Source organism: Chaetodon auriga, chromosome 22 (genome assembly GCF_051107435.1).
Source record: "Chaetodon auriga isolate fChaAug3 chromosome 22, fChaAug3.hap1, whole genome shotgun sequence".
Classification (NCBI taxonomy): domain Eukaryota; kingdom Metazoa; phylum Chordata; class Actinopteri; order Chaetodontiformes; family Chaetodontidae; genus Chaetodon; species Chaetodon auriga.
Genome location: NC_135095.1, coordinates 5,355,691 through 5,369,704, shown reverse-complemented (window position 1 = coordinate 5,369,704; position 14,014 = coordinate 5,355,691). Strand labels below are relative to the sequence as shown.

At 41.2% G+C, this 14,014-nt stretch overlaps 1 protein-coding gene across 1 annotated transcript; it reads left to right on the top strand.

Moving 5' to 3' along the window:
- Positions 1-4,493: 4,493 nt before the first annotated feature.
- Positions 4,494-9,224, top strand: LOC143314684 (amphoterin-induced protein 2-like). The gene is made up of 2 exons (XM_076721740.1): positions 4,494-4,708; positions 5,861-9,224. Exon 2 carries the CDS (start codon positions 5,957-5,959, stop codon positions 7,472-7,474), a length of 1,518 nt encoding a protein of 505 aa, XP_076577855.1. The 5' UTR covers positions 4,494-4,708; positions 5,861-5,956; the 3' UTR covers positions 7,475-9,224.
- The last annotated feature ends 4,790 nt before the right edge of the window (positions 9,225-14,014 follow it).

Below are 14,014 nucleotides of genomic sequence, written 5' to 3'. Positions count from 1 at the left end.
CCTAACTTACCTTTAAACTACATTTCACTCCATCACCAAAGAAAGACCAGATACACTGCAGCGTGACGTGAATCATATCTACATTATATCAGTTTAGGCTTCATAACAGCGGATGGCCCCACTGGCTTCATATGAATGCCATGGATCACTCAGTTGTCCAACTGGTCCCACAAGTTTGACCAATAGCCACTAATTCACAACTTCTCTGGTATGAGAAGCTTTTCTTGAATTATGTCCCATGACCAAATAAAAGAACATGGTATCAAAATGAATTTGTGAGTGAGTGTAACAGCGAAGGTAAGCAGTCTGCAGTGTAACCAGGTGGGCTCTCTGTTTGGTTGAGTTTGGCCAACAAACACGAAAAGGCTCAACAGTGTGTTCCAGCCTTCGACATCCCATTCAAAATTTTCAAGGCTCCCAGCAAATTGAAGATTTCTGTGATTCTACTATTATTTTGATTCTGAATGTTAGTGTCCTCTGAAGGGGAACCCCACTGATTTTACATATCAAAGTCTGGGGAGTAGTTCTGCATATGTGAAAAAAGCTGTATAAAGCCTTTTTTGGCTCCAGGGGAAACTGTGTGAAGTCTGCTGAATTGTCTCAAGTGATGTCACTTGACAGCAGCAAAAAGAAAATCTGGGGATATGGGGTTAGAGTTGTAAACATTCAGTACCTTCGGTGGCCAACTACAACTACAGGATGCAGGCCTTACCTGAACCCTGGTGAATTCGACTAGCTTCCTGGCTTCCTGCCGCTCCACTTGTAGCTCCACAAAGCATAGACATTTACCAGGCAATGAGAGTTTAATGAAAAAAGCTATTCCCCTGCATAATGTGAAGTGTAGGACTACCTTCCTTCCATTAAAACCACTCTTGCAGCTCCTCAGCCCTGTCACAGCTTCCAGTGGTTGAAGAGTCGTCAGCAGCACACAGCAGAGGAAGCACTGTGCAGACGGGGCTAAGACTCGCTACTTACAAGAAAGGTATGCAGTGTGACTTTTTCCTCCGAGCACCTATATTTCTTCCAATTACGATCTAGGTCAGCACTGCATAGTTAGGACCAAGACAATGTTTTTAAAATTGAACAAAATGGAAGGTTCCTCTGATACAAGTTTGATGTTGATGACAGCAATGATGTCCATCTAAGGTTTGGCAACACCTGTGCACAGTTTGTATAATTTCATACCTGTTTTCAAAGTGGAACGCTGTCAAACAACTCAAGATGATCTCCGTAATTGTTGGCTGGTAAAATCCATCACGAGTGTTTGCACTCAGACGACTGATGGATGGATGGATTCCCTCTCCATCAGCAGGTTTTTGCATTTGCACCTGGTGTTTGAGCTGGTCTTCCCATCTAACTCTCAGCAAGAAAGTGAACATCCATATTTCCCACATATTGAATATTAATTTAAATAGCAAAACACTCATGTCTCGGAATGTTCTGTATTTATTAAACATACAATATCTGTTATTGAAATGAATGAATGACACAACCTGTAACTTCCAAAACTTGTGAAACTGCAAACCTACTCTGTACAGTTCAGGATGTTTCTGTCACATTGGCTGAATGAACACTGGCATGATCACATGCTGAAAAATAAGTTAAAATAAGTTAGGTAGAATGGATAGATGGGTTGTTGAACTCTGTCTAAACTAAAAACCATCCTGACCACTGCTCCTCAGCACTTGTTCTCAGCCAGCAGCACTCAGAGCCCTGCTGGTGTTCATGCTAACCATGTAATCAGTGACTATTTTACACCTATGATGCAAACAGGCATAATTACGTGTATTTAACTGAAAGGTAGGACCAGCAGGTACCAGTGGATGCTGAATTGCAGGAGTGAAAGTCACAAGTCATCTGATTCTAGCAAGATGACGGACTGACGTGTGTTTATATAGATTATATCTTATATTCTACTCAGAGGCATCACTGTCCTTCCATGTTGCTCATTTCTTATGCCACACAATGTTTTTGGAAATCAAGAAGGAAACAGAACAAGCTGGTCCATCATCCCTTGGATATCAACCATGTGACAGTGTGATCTTGGAGCAAAGATGGACACTCTGGCAAAATCCCCGGAGGCCTTCCCCTTTGATGGTCGGCACCATGGAAACATACAGCCATTTGTCCGTCATGGTGTCCAGGGTGGAAAGCTCATAATTAGGAGAGCATTGTGATTATGCCAAAGTCAGGATATAAGAGGACAGGCCTCATTCTCACCTCTCTTTCAACTAATGGAATTGACTCATCTTCCAAAATGAGAATTCAATTGATTTTTTTCCTCCTTTCTTTCCCCTTGGGTATTGAACTGGGTGTGAGTGTGAGGATCTACAAGATCGAACAAGAAATCAAAAGAAAAAGAAAAAAAAAACTGTTGGCTCTTCAAGCTCACAGCTAACAACCTTGACGGACTGATTAGGTGGAAGAATACTTTCATGTAGTATGAAAGACACCATTTGCCAGCTGCAAACTAACACACACAATGCTACAGTAAACAGCTTCTGAAGTACACATTGAAAGCATTTTAGACGATTAGGCTTCATGTGATTGTAAAGGGGAACATGTGGCCACAACAAGTGAACAAATAAGGCAGCACAGTCAATTTTATATTCCAACACTACACAAATAAACAGTATTTGGAAAATGAGAGGGATTATGTAAACCCTGTGCAACGCTGGCTGGAATATTCTGCTTCAGCAAGCAAATCCTAAAACGCTGCTCTTCTTGAACAGTACAAAAAGCAAACAGAGTTTCTGTGAGCTGCAGCAGTGTTAGTTTATTGTATAGACCTTGAACAGCACAGTGCAACCAGGCAGGGACAAAGCCGAGGCTGTGAGAAAATGAAAAAGACATGTTCAAGGTCACAGATGTTTAATTGCAATGATGTTATCTCTAATTAAACCAACACGTCTTTGCCAAGCCACCATTAAGATAATGCTGCAGTATACATAGGCAGGCTTAGCAATCTCTGCAGGGGTTATGAGTCCTCAGCTTGTAAGAATAACATCTAAACCACTGAAGGGTTCATTAGCAGAAACATAGATCTCTGGTTTGATTTATTTTCCTAAGTCACATCTCTTGTGCCCTCCAGGAAATATCAATCAAACTGGTATTCGTTTATTCTTTTTAAGAATGACTGCTTTTACAACTGAACACCTCCCTTTAAATTGACATGGACTGTATACATACACAACTATATGTGCAGAGAGGATCTCCCAGATTTAAAGCTAATATGATCTGAATTTAGGAGGATAGATTTGAGGAAATATTCTTTCTTCAGACTGTCAATTCTCTGTGTGTCAGGTGATAGCGTTGAAGCAAAGTGATACATTATGATTTAGTTATGTGTCACTGAGGCATAATAGTTAGATCAAAACCTTTAAGTAAAATAATAGAAATCTCAAAAAGGAAGGGTAACACCATGTTTGAAAGTTGTTTACAAATCATAAAGTCACAATATAAAGGGGAACTGCAGGAAGTAAGTGTGAGTGTAAAATCATTGGAGTGCCCCTTTAATGTGTCACACAACATATGGTGTTGGTGCTTATTCAGGTCAGCAGAAGACAGGGTCGTTACAGCTCGACTCTCTAGCGAACAGCGAATCACTTAGGTCAGATTGACCATTCAGACATCGCTGTTAGGCTTTTAATGGCCACTTTAGGTGCAGCGGTGTAACCTGTAAGCACAACAGTGACTAAATACCATGAAGTTAACATTGATGTGTTAGCAAACAGTTTCCACATCCAATATGCACAGAGCATTTGTTCAGAGCTGTGTTTCTGGGCACCTAAGAAATGTAATTCCAACGTTCACTCGCCCTCCTAACTCTGTGTTTGTTCTCCACCAATTTCTGAGAGAAACATCTGGTTCTTTAACAGCTACAGTAAATGATTCACTGTGTTCACCAACGAGATGCCGCTGACCCAACCAAAACGGTAAAGCTGTAGTTGTAAAACCAAAACAATTAGATTAAAGATGGTAAAATGCTCTGCATAACTGAGGGTAACTGCAGAGTCAGGTGGTCATTTTCTGTGGGTTCGTCACTGTAAGCGACCCCTTTCACTTCACATGCAGTAACTTGATTCACTTTTGGTATAAAAATATTAATTGGCACATTGTGTTAATCTGCTATCTGGTAAACATTTTTGTCAATATGCAGGTAAAAGTTTTTTCTTACTGTGTACATTTTTGGCCTCCATATTGAAGTTATATAACAGATGTTTCTACAGCATTTTAATGAGGTGCAGCAGGTTTGAAAGTGCCACAAACATTGTGTGACCATCTGCTCGGCAGGTTAGGTTTCATAATGCAGCCATATTGGCAGAGGTAGTTATTGTGTAATTAGTTATTTGAACAAAAAAACCGCCAGAGAGGAAGAAGAATAAGTACATTCAGGATTAAATCTGCACCGTACCTTCTCCTCTCCTCTTCCTCTCACAGCCCTCTCTCCTCCTCTTGGCTGCACCCACCTTCATGTTATTGGTGTACTGGCTGCTGTTGTATTCCGGATTTACTCTCAGGGCGACCCCACCCACAGCAGCATGCAACCCGACCTGCAGGTGAACAGTTCAGCAGCAGGTCCCCTGTTTCCTCCTCACACTCCGGCTGGATTACTCGCCGAGCGCAAACGATGCGCCTTTAGGATATTAGGATTCAGCCACAGGACGCGGTCCAGCATCGCGTCCGCAGAGCGCATCCGGATGTGAAGGTAAAAGCAGACAAGATGATGGTTTCATTAGGCAGCTGTGTGGGTGTGAAGGTGAGGTTTATTCTGTTTGTTTTATTCTGCCTCCACAAAAGTCGCGAAATCCAGGTTGTTATCTCTCTGCTGAGCCGGATAATGTGTGAGGACAGAGCAGAGTAGGCTAATACGAATTAGTTTTATTATAAGTGAGTTCATCTCTACATGTCGCACTCATTCTGTAACAGTCTATGACTTTTAGCTCCTATTTTCATTTTCTCACATCTCTAAACTTTGTTACTGTTCCTACCAATTCTTCTCAGTATCACTTAAACTGCTAATTATCTTCTACATCAATCTATTAATTGTTTGACTTGTTTAAAAAAAAAACTCCAAAAGCCAAAATAGATTCAGTTCACAATAATATATACAGAGAAAAGCAGCCAGTCCTCACACGAAAGAAGCTGCAACCACAGAATAATTGATATTTTTACTGATGAAATGACTTAAATGATTAATTGATTGCAGATTGATTAATGAATGTAGGCTACAGATTGGCTCATTGATGAATTAGTTAATCTTTACAGCTCTGATCACTAGGATCCACTGTTGTCCTTTTCCATGCTTGTTTACTATTAATCTACTTGACCTTTGAACCACTAAAATGATTATTATGAGGGCAGTTTGATGGGGAAAAGAGCTGCTCATAGAGATTTTGAATAACCGAGTTGTATAATTTAAACATGCTGTAAATATTGCAGGACTTTTCATTTCTGTGTAATATTCAAGTCATCACCTTGAGTATTGCGTTTGTGGGAAATACCAGGGAGCAGTATGGATTACTGATATGTATGTATTAAGTTACACTTGTTCCAGCTCTTACTAACAGTTGTCATGTGCAGATGATGCCAGCAGCAGCATTTAAATGTGGATTACAATTTATTTTTACAGTTACATGCATGTGATGTATTTACTTGTATTACTTGTTCTCTTATGGTCTTTCTGTGTTTTTGTTGTTTATCTCGCTGCCTCTTCTGCTCCTGATAAATGTGTTTTTCTTCAATTGACTGTTCACTGGGAACTCTGTTTAATGCCATTAGCGCAAGTAGATTATTACTGTAATAATTAATTTCCCCGTTCTCTCTTCCTTGTTTCCTCTCTTTCTGTGTCTCTTCTCAGTTCATAATGGTCCTCCGCTATCACAGGCTTGCAAACCTGACATGTGTACACCCAGTGAGAGAGTAACCTGAGATCTCATCCTGAGGGAACACCAGGATGTGTCCCACTGCATCACAGCTTTTGGGCAAGACCAATATTGGAGGCAGCTGTTGCAACCCTGTTGCTGCAGCCTTGCTGCTCTCCCTGTGTCTTGGCTTCCCTCCCTCTGTGGCCACTTGCCCACCCTACTGCCTTTGTGCCAGTGATATAATTTCCTGCAGCAGCCGCAATCTGTCTGTGCTGCCCTTTGATCTCCCAAGCTATGCCACACGGTTGGACCTGAGCCACAATGCCCTCACTGTCCTGCCTGTGGACTGGACTACCCGACCGTTTGACTGGCTTGCCACACTGGTTCTCAGCCGAAACTCCATAAGCCGAATTGAGGTGAATGCTTTCACTGTTACGCTGCATCTCCTTCACCTGGACCTCTCATCCAACCGACTGACAGTGCTGAACTCGTCTATCTTCACTGGGTTAAGGGAACTGAAAGAGCTGCTGCTGTTTGGAAACCAGATCATCCAGATTAACCCAGGAGCCTTCAGTGACCTTCACAGCCTGCAGAGGCTCTACCTCTCTGGGAACAGACTGTTGGCTTTCCCCTTGGGCCTTTACTGGGAGCCTGGAGGGCCTCATAATCTGACCTTTCTCGATCTGTCATACAACAGGCTCTCCAAGGTTCCTGTCCAGAACCTGTTGTCTCTCACCCAGCAAAGTGGAATTTATTTTCACGAAAACCCTTTGGTCTGTGACTGTGCTTTACTCGCCTTGCTGGAGTACTGGATGTGGAAACAGTATCGGCCGCTGGTTGACTTCAGAGGTGAATACCCCTGTAGAGATGATTCAGTTGGTGGGTCTGAATGTAGCAAGCAGGTAGTGTCAGATATGCCGCTTGAGGCACAGACTTACCGCGTAGAGCCTGGTAAATGGCTAAGAGTGACATGTCCAGGGTTGGCATCTCCATCCCAGGACGGGCTGGTGGTGTTCTGGGTCACTCCCAACACTGTGGTGAATTCATCAACCAATGATCCAAACGCCCACCTAGTAGTTTTGCCCAATGGGACCCTTGAAATCCGATCAGCCCTGATGGAGGATTCTGGTATGTATGGGTGTGTGATAGTCCGCAGGCGCCGCTATGACCCCGGTGAGCCTTTGGAGGTCAGCGTGGTGGTCGGAAACATAAGCACTACCTCCAACAGTGGGTTGGTGCACCGCAGCGGTGCCGAACATTTTAACACAGCTTTCACCACCCTGGCTTCCTGTGTGGTCAGCATCATCCTGGTGCTGCTCTACCTCTACCTCACTCCCTGTCGATGCCGTGAAAGCCGGGGCGGGGGATCGAGAGGGTGTGGCGGACGAGCCATCATCCTCTGTTCAGACCCCAGAGAGGTGGAGACAGGACAGCGGCGTTCAAACGGGAAGAGGGTGGCTTTCTTAGAGCCTCAGGCGGAGGACTCTGATATTGGTGTCCCAAAAACACCAGCAATGAACTTGGGTCATGTTACCACTGAGGGAATTCTCAAGAATGGAAGTAGGACAGTGGGACAGACCCTCACAGACCCTTCTCACATGGCATAGCAAGAGAATTACATTTTCATCCCTGCTTTCTTACCGTCTGAACCCAGGTGTTCTTTCACTGTTTTGTTTCAGAACACAATGAAAAAATCCATTTGATGTGAAGTAAGCCCTTGTGTACTGTGATCCTTGTGAAGTAATTCTGCGCTGTATGGTTTGGGTATTTGGTCTGAAGCAGAAAATGCACTCCTTTTGTGGGCAGAATTTCAATTATATCTCGACTGTGAAGTGGCGTCTGTTTTTTATATCCAGAGTTCATATGGAAATTTCACTGTTAACGTGGGAAATTGTTGCTGCAAAGATCACAAAGGTCATATAAATGTGGGTGGTGTTTTAAATTGGGCTTAGAGGAATACTTACACCTGATGTAATAAGCTGCTAGAGACAAGGGTGGTAATTATTATTGTAGAGCATATGCATTGTGAATATAGCCATAACAGTGACCCTTGTTATTTTTAACCATCTGTCTCTGTACTGTGGAGCGTATCATTGTCAAAACATGTCAGTCGTGTGTGAAATGATCTGAACTTTGATGTTTTGCCAGATCCATTTGTGTCTGCTTCACACCCTCTTCAAATTATGTTAATCAAATACAACCGTGTCACAAGACCCTGTACAAAGCAAGACATAAAGCAGCCTATTGTGTTGTAGGTGGAAACTTACTAAATTAGCACAGACTTATGTTAAGTTGGACGAAAATGCATTAGATGACCTGCAATTTTCATTCATTCCAATTGCAAAAATATCCATTTTCCCTAAACCATAGTATCCAGCCATGCTTAAAGTTATAGTTTTATTTTCTTTGGTTTTGATGTATCATTCATTCCATTTCTCTCTCCAACCAATCCAATAAGAGGTGAACAGAATTTTGTTTGTGTTATTCATGGCACTGAAAATGACACTTAAAGCTGCATTAACCAACATTTGTTTTCTAGCAATTGGTCAAATGACTTGTGTAACGTGAGAGGAGTCACTTGAAGCCACAAACAAGCTGAGGATTACAACCCAACTGGGGATTACAACCCGACACCACTAGGTGAGGGAGAAAATATGTTTGTACGGACGGACCCTTTAATGTGATGGATGAGCATTAAATGACAGAAGAATTCAAAGGAGTGATGTATTCACATGGCAGCAGCCACAGACTACTGTCATAATTTGAGCACTATACCAAAAATACAGTACTCGGTTGACACCTTGGAAAATTGAGACCACAGTTCTCCAAAGGAGTGTTAGAGTTCAGGTTTAGACCAGCCCACCTTGAACTGGTTTGGACTGACACTTCAGCAGGCTGGACACATGTCAATCTGATCCCCGTTCATCCGGTTAAAAATGGACTTTCCCACTCACCCTCCACCTTGTTCCACCGAGCCGCAGCTTTACAAAGAGGAGATTCACTGAGGAATTGATCCTTATTGGTTCAGACAGGAGGGGAGTTTGGGCTGGCTGATGAAGCCCCAGTCAGCCCAGATTAGTGTCACAGAAATCAGAAGGAAGTTTGCCAGCTCGCCCCAAGCCCACCATGACCCACATAGCTCCGTCCTCCCTTTGTTTGATTCTTATAGGTGTGTGGAACAATTTCCAAGGTGCCAAGAGGCTTGTTGAAGGTACATGTCCATGCCACTACTCTCTGAATATCAACTTTTTTATATTTCTTCTGCTCTATTAGATGTAGGGTAGATTTGAAGTAGGGCAGTGAAGTTGTCATGAATACACAGACTTGAAGGTATGAAATAAAATGTTTCAATTCGGAGGATGAGTGTGTTCTTTTTATCCCTACAAGTGAATATAACACTCATATTGGACTTGTTTAGGATCTACAGTGTTTTTTCTTTTTATCTTGTTTGGCTCCTCTCTGGCAATCTGGTCAAATCTTTTTTGGATCTAAAATGAAAAGAGGCAGTTGGGGTGAAAAATGAAAAGTAGTGTTACATCAGAAGGATTTAAGGATGACCAATAACCTCTTAGTGAGTCAACAAATCGCATTTTTGCAAAAATCCTCTTACAAGCCTTTTCTGCGAGAGAAAAAAAAGCAAAACCTTTAAAACCTTCTTTTTCTTGTGCACTTGTTGGTCAGTGCTTTTCCAAGCATAATTTGAAATGAAGAGTGCTATAGCGGCAGTGAGGACAAGAGGAGCCTTTTACAACAGCTTCATGCTTTCAGAGGAAACAGGCCAAAGGCAGGTGTTGAATAGGCTTCCGGTAGTGATGGATCCCACTGGGACTAATTTAGGCATCCCTCTCCATTCGCAGTGACAAGGTGCTTTTTGCAGGTCAAGACAGTGGCATTTGGAGAGTGTTGCAGGTGCTGTCAGTCCAGTTAAAAAAAACCCATTCCAATTAGCAGATAGCAGTTAAGTGGTCACTTCAGTGAGTAATTTAACTTTAATGATGATAGTGGCTGAAACAATTAGAGTGTTTGTAGAAGAAATAGCAAGTCTTGGATTTATTTGTTTATTGGTTTAATGAGCAGTTACCCAATATTACACAAATGACCCTGATGATGTCAGGATTACCTCATGTTTATAACAGAAAGCCTGTGGTACAAACAGAAGAGAGAGTGGCATTTAAGAGACAAAGAGACTCGAAGTGTTGGGTCAGACTCAAACAGAACTCATTTGTACAGCTTGTTTTCCGATCATGTTAGAAATCAAGTGTATTTATGGCTCTTCTGAACTGTGAAAAGTGGACATAGAAAGGGCAGGGACATGACACCTTTTCAGACCCTCTTTCCTGGAAGACGTTACAGTGTTACTCTCACAAATAGTGAAGAAAGAAAACAGGGAGCTGGAAGGAGAAGTTCAAACTCTGCTTACTTTCTCACCTCCACTTATCTGGCCAATCGCTGCATGAAGTGGGCCGGAATGTCAGATTGATGGTTTCTGAAAGTTGCAGAAATTGTTGAATGGAGCCCACCGCTGAGTTGCATTATGAGTGAACTGTAAGACTGAGTGACTTTGGAGCTCAACCCATATTACTGACCATTACCAAATGTGAGTCCCCCAACTCTATTGATAGGCAATATTACATTGATGGAGTACCCTTTTCATCAACCTATTGTTTATATGCATGTATTTGGGCATTTATATTTCTATGTATGTACAGTATGTATATATGTACTGTACACATGTGTGCAGGAGTATGTATATATGCATGTATCTGTCTGTATGTAAATATTTAAGTATGTGTGTGTATATGTACTCAAGGTATATATATCTTTCTCTGTTGCACTCTTCACTAAATTATTTCTTTGCGCTGTGCACATATCCAGTCACTGTGATGTTACAGGTAATTTTTTTTTTTCAATATATTGTACCCAAAACCGTTTTTTTCTGCTCAAAACTGGCTTGAATGCACCTCCTTGGAGTCTGAAGGTCAATGAAGCTGAATTAATCAAGACTCTATATAGGGTGTATCTAGAGTGTATATGTTATTCATTGACACCTCCAGCTGTGGTAGCCGTCCCTATGCTAAGTCATAAAAAACCATAAACTGGTTTATGGCACAATACCTTATGTAAATCAATCATCTAAACCAATGATATAATTGTTATTATAGCTGTTTTTGTAATCTAGTAACAGCATACTGTAATAGTCCTGGTATTAATGGTGGTTGTAACACCAGTAAGTGTAATAATCGAGCAGCAGGAGTATTAGTATTAATAGGAGTTTACTGAATTCTAATTGAGTAACATCAATTATGAAATTCTCCTGAAACATGCAAAAAGTTGATAGACAAATACAGTCGGACACCACAGAGGCGTTTAATCTCCTTTGTGCCCAATATAAATGTAGTAATTTCCTGGCTATCCATAATTCAAATCCTGGAGGAGTATAATGGCTGTGTGGGTTGCAGTTGAAATAGGAACCTTAATGTGAACACACTGAAGACAATGGGACCATTTAGCAAATTGTTTAATTAAGGTGGTTTTATTAATGTTGGCCTCTTAACTGCGTACTTGATCCACCATGTTCTGACAGTGGGAGCCAAAGCTAATGTGAGGAGACCTGCCTTACTAAAGAAGGACTTGTGTGATCTGCCCACAATACAGGGGATCACGGCCCCTGCACTCCTACTCTTTCATAAGCAAAGTTTACTTGTGATAATGATTTCATTTTTCAGTCTGCAATAACTTGATCAAAGCTGGTGTAATTTTTCTTTTGAATTAGCTCATTTTTGAGACCAGAACTCAACCTGCAGCACATACTGTAAAAATGATGTAAAATCTTATCAAATATTCTTACAACATGCTTAAAAATTAATGCAGTTCGATGTAAACTTTCTCCACACAGCGAACTGTAAGTGTAGACATTTGGAGCATGTGCAACCCCAATGGGATTTGATCATATAACACTGGGAGCACTTGTGCCACATCTTATACATGCTCTACTGTAACCCTTTGAAGAGAATAATGCTGGTGACACACATGAGAAAATATCTATGAAAAATCTGTACGTGCATTTGTTTAATTTTTCATAACAAATAAATCCATGTTGAATGCATATCGACAGTAAAAAGAACTTAACCGCTAAATAATTGAAACAAGCAGGTTTATGAGAGGTAAAATGTACGCATACCTACAGTTTCTTATGGACGTCATGCTCGGCAGGGCTAAGACATTATATTAAAGTGGAAAAAGGCAGAACATACAGCAATTCCATTACCTGCAGGATGAAAACACAATACACAGTATCTAACACACCGTGTTCGAGTTCTGTAATATCCGTGAAAAGCTCGGTGGTGAATTGGCTGCATCAATAACGAGGGGAACATATTCGGGGATTGCAGAGAGTTTATTGCATCCTGCAGGTTTCTGTCATGTATTCAGGATGTACTTTCTCTGTGACGTCTCACCTTCCTCAGATTTTTTTCTTTCACCTTTGTGGGTGAGAAAATATTGTGTATTGTACATGTATTCCCCCAAAATGTTGTTAATAGTATCACCACTCAGTTCATTAGTTTGCACAGCAAGACAGATTTACATTTTTTATTATCTGTATTTTTGACTGGTGTTTTACTGTTTACACATTTAGACAATTATGCTATTACAGTCATATTAACCTACGTTACAGCTAAGTAATGTTACTGAACAGTCGTGGTTGTGCGTGTATTGACATAACTAAATAGCTAAAATTCAAATAATATGTGAGTAAATATTGTGAAGATAGCTCATATTTATTACAAGCAGAAACTATTCATTCTAATCCGAGTAATTTTTGATCCACCAAGGGAAGAGGGAAGCTCCAATCACCTAAGCTTGAATGCGTTCAAATGGCAGAGCAGTCCATATTGTAATATGACTGTATTAAGACAGCTTTATAGCAGACTATGCAACCAACATTAATACTGTAAGTCACATTTTTACAGAGTGCAAAGATCCGAATCAAATAACTTTAACATCATTTTGCAAGCTTACACATGAAAAAATAGCCCGAGCTAAGGAGAGAGAATGGGTGTTTCATCAACTAATGTGCTTTAGTTTAAGGAGCATATCAGCCAGAGTGGAGGAGGCAGACAGGGGGGAGGGAATGTGATTCAGTGCTGAGAGAGTTTTTGTTGAAGGGATGAGTGTTCAGCCCACAATAAGATAGGAACGAATTGTAATGTTGTGACTGTAGATTAGAGCCAGACAAACCTGACATTGTAAATACGCAGGATGAGCTCTCCAAAAGCCACTAAAGAAAGGAGCTGGAACAAGGCGGCATGATTGTGAGCTCATGTCGCACTTCATTAAAATGTGCAAAAGCAAACACAAAATTTTACAGCTGGTGTTTGGTGTCACTCGTGAAGCTGTGTGCTGCAGGCACTGTTGGATAAACCACTGGGATTCATAGGATGCACAGCACATTACCTGTGAAATTACCAGTGAAATCTCTCTTAGAAATGACTTGAAGGAACAAACACACAGCAGAGAAAGGCAGCAACCCTGCCACGTTTAGAGGACCGATGCCATTTCTGTGCTGCTTTTTCATCTCCATCCACAGAAAAAAGAAGGACTGAAAAGCTGACATTTCATTGATGACTTGAGGATCTCACACAGCTCTTAAGCCTGGCTCTATGACGTATGTGTGTTTTCCAATAATCAAGGTAATAAGTCACTACCAGGAAATTTCCTCTACGAGATAAGAGAGAAGGTCAGGCAATGGGGCTAATGACTGCCATGAATAAAGAGAGATAATCTGCAATCAAACGCTAATGTTGGCAGCATAATGAAGTATAAAGGATCTCAGCCGAATTTTAGATATAGGAAGCATGAGGATACTCTATTGAAACACTATGGGTCAAGCTGAAGCCAGTGGTTGTTAAAAATCTCAGCAGTGAATGGAAAATGCCAAATGTACATTCTATGCATTACATTAGTACATTACAGCTGCAGACTGTCTTGATGCAAACCTTTTATTTCTTGACATTAAACGGGCTGTCATGTTTTGTTTTTTTTGGCTCTGTTAACCTTTAGACGCAGCTTGAAAAACAGCATGTCAGACTTTGATTAGAAAGCATCACATTCTGTGTTTTAATGCTCTGTGTTAGCAGCTGATATTT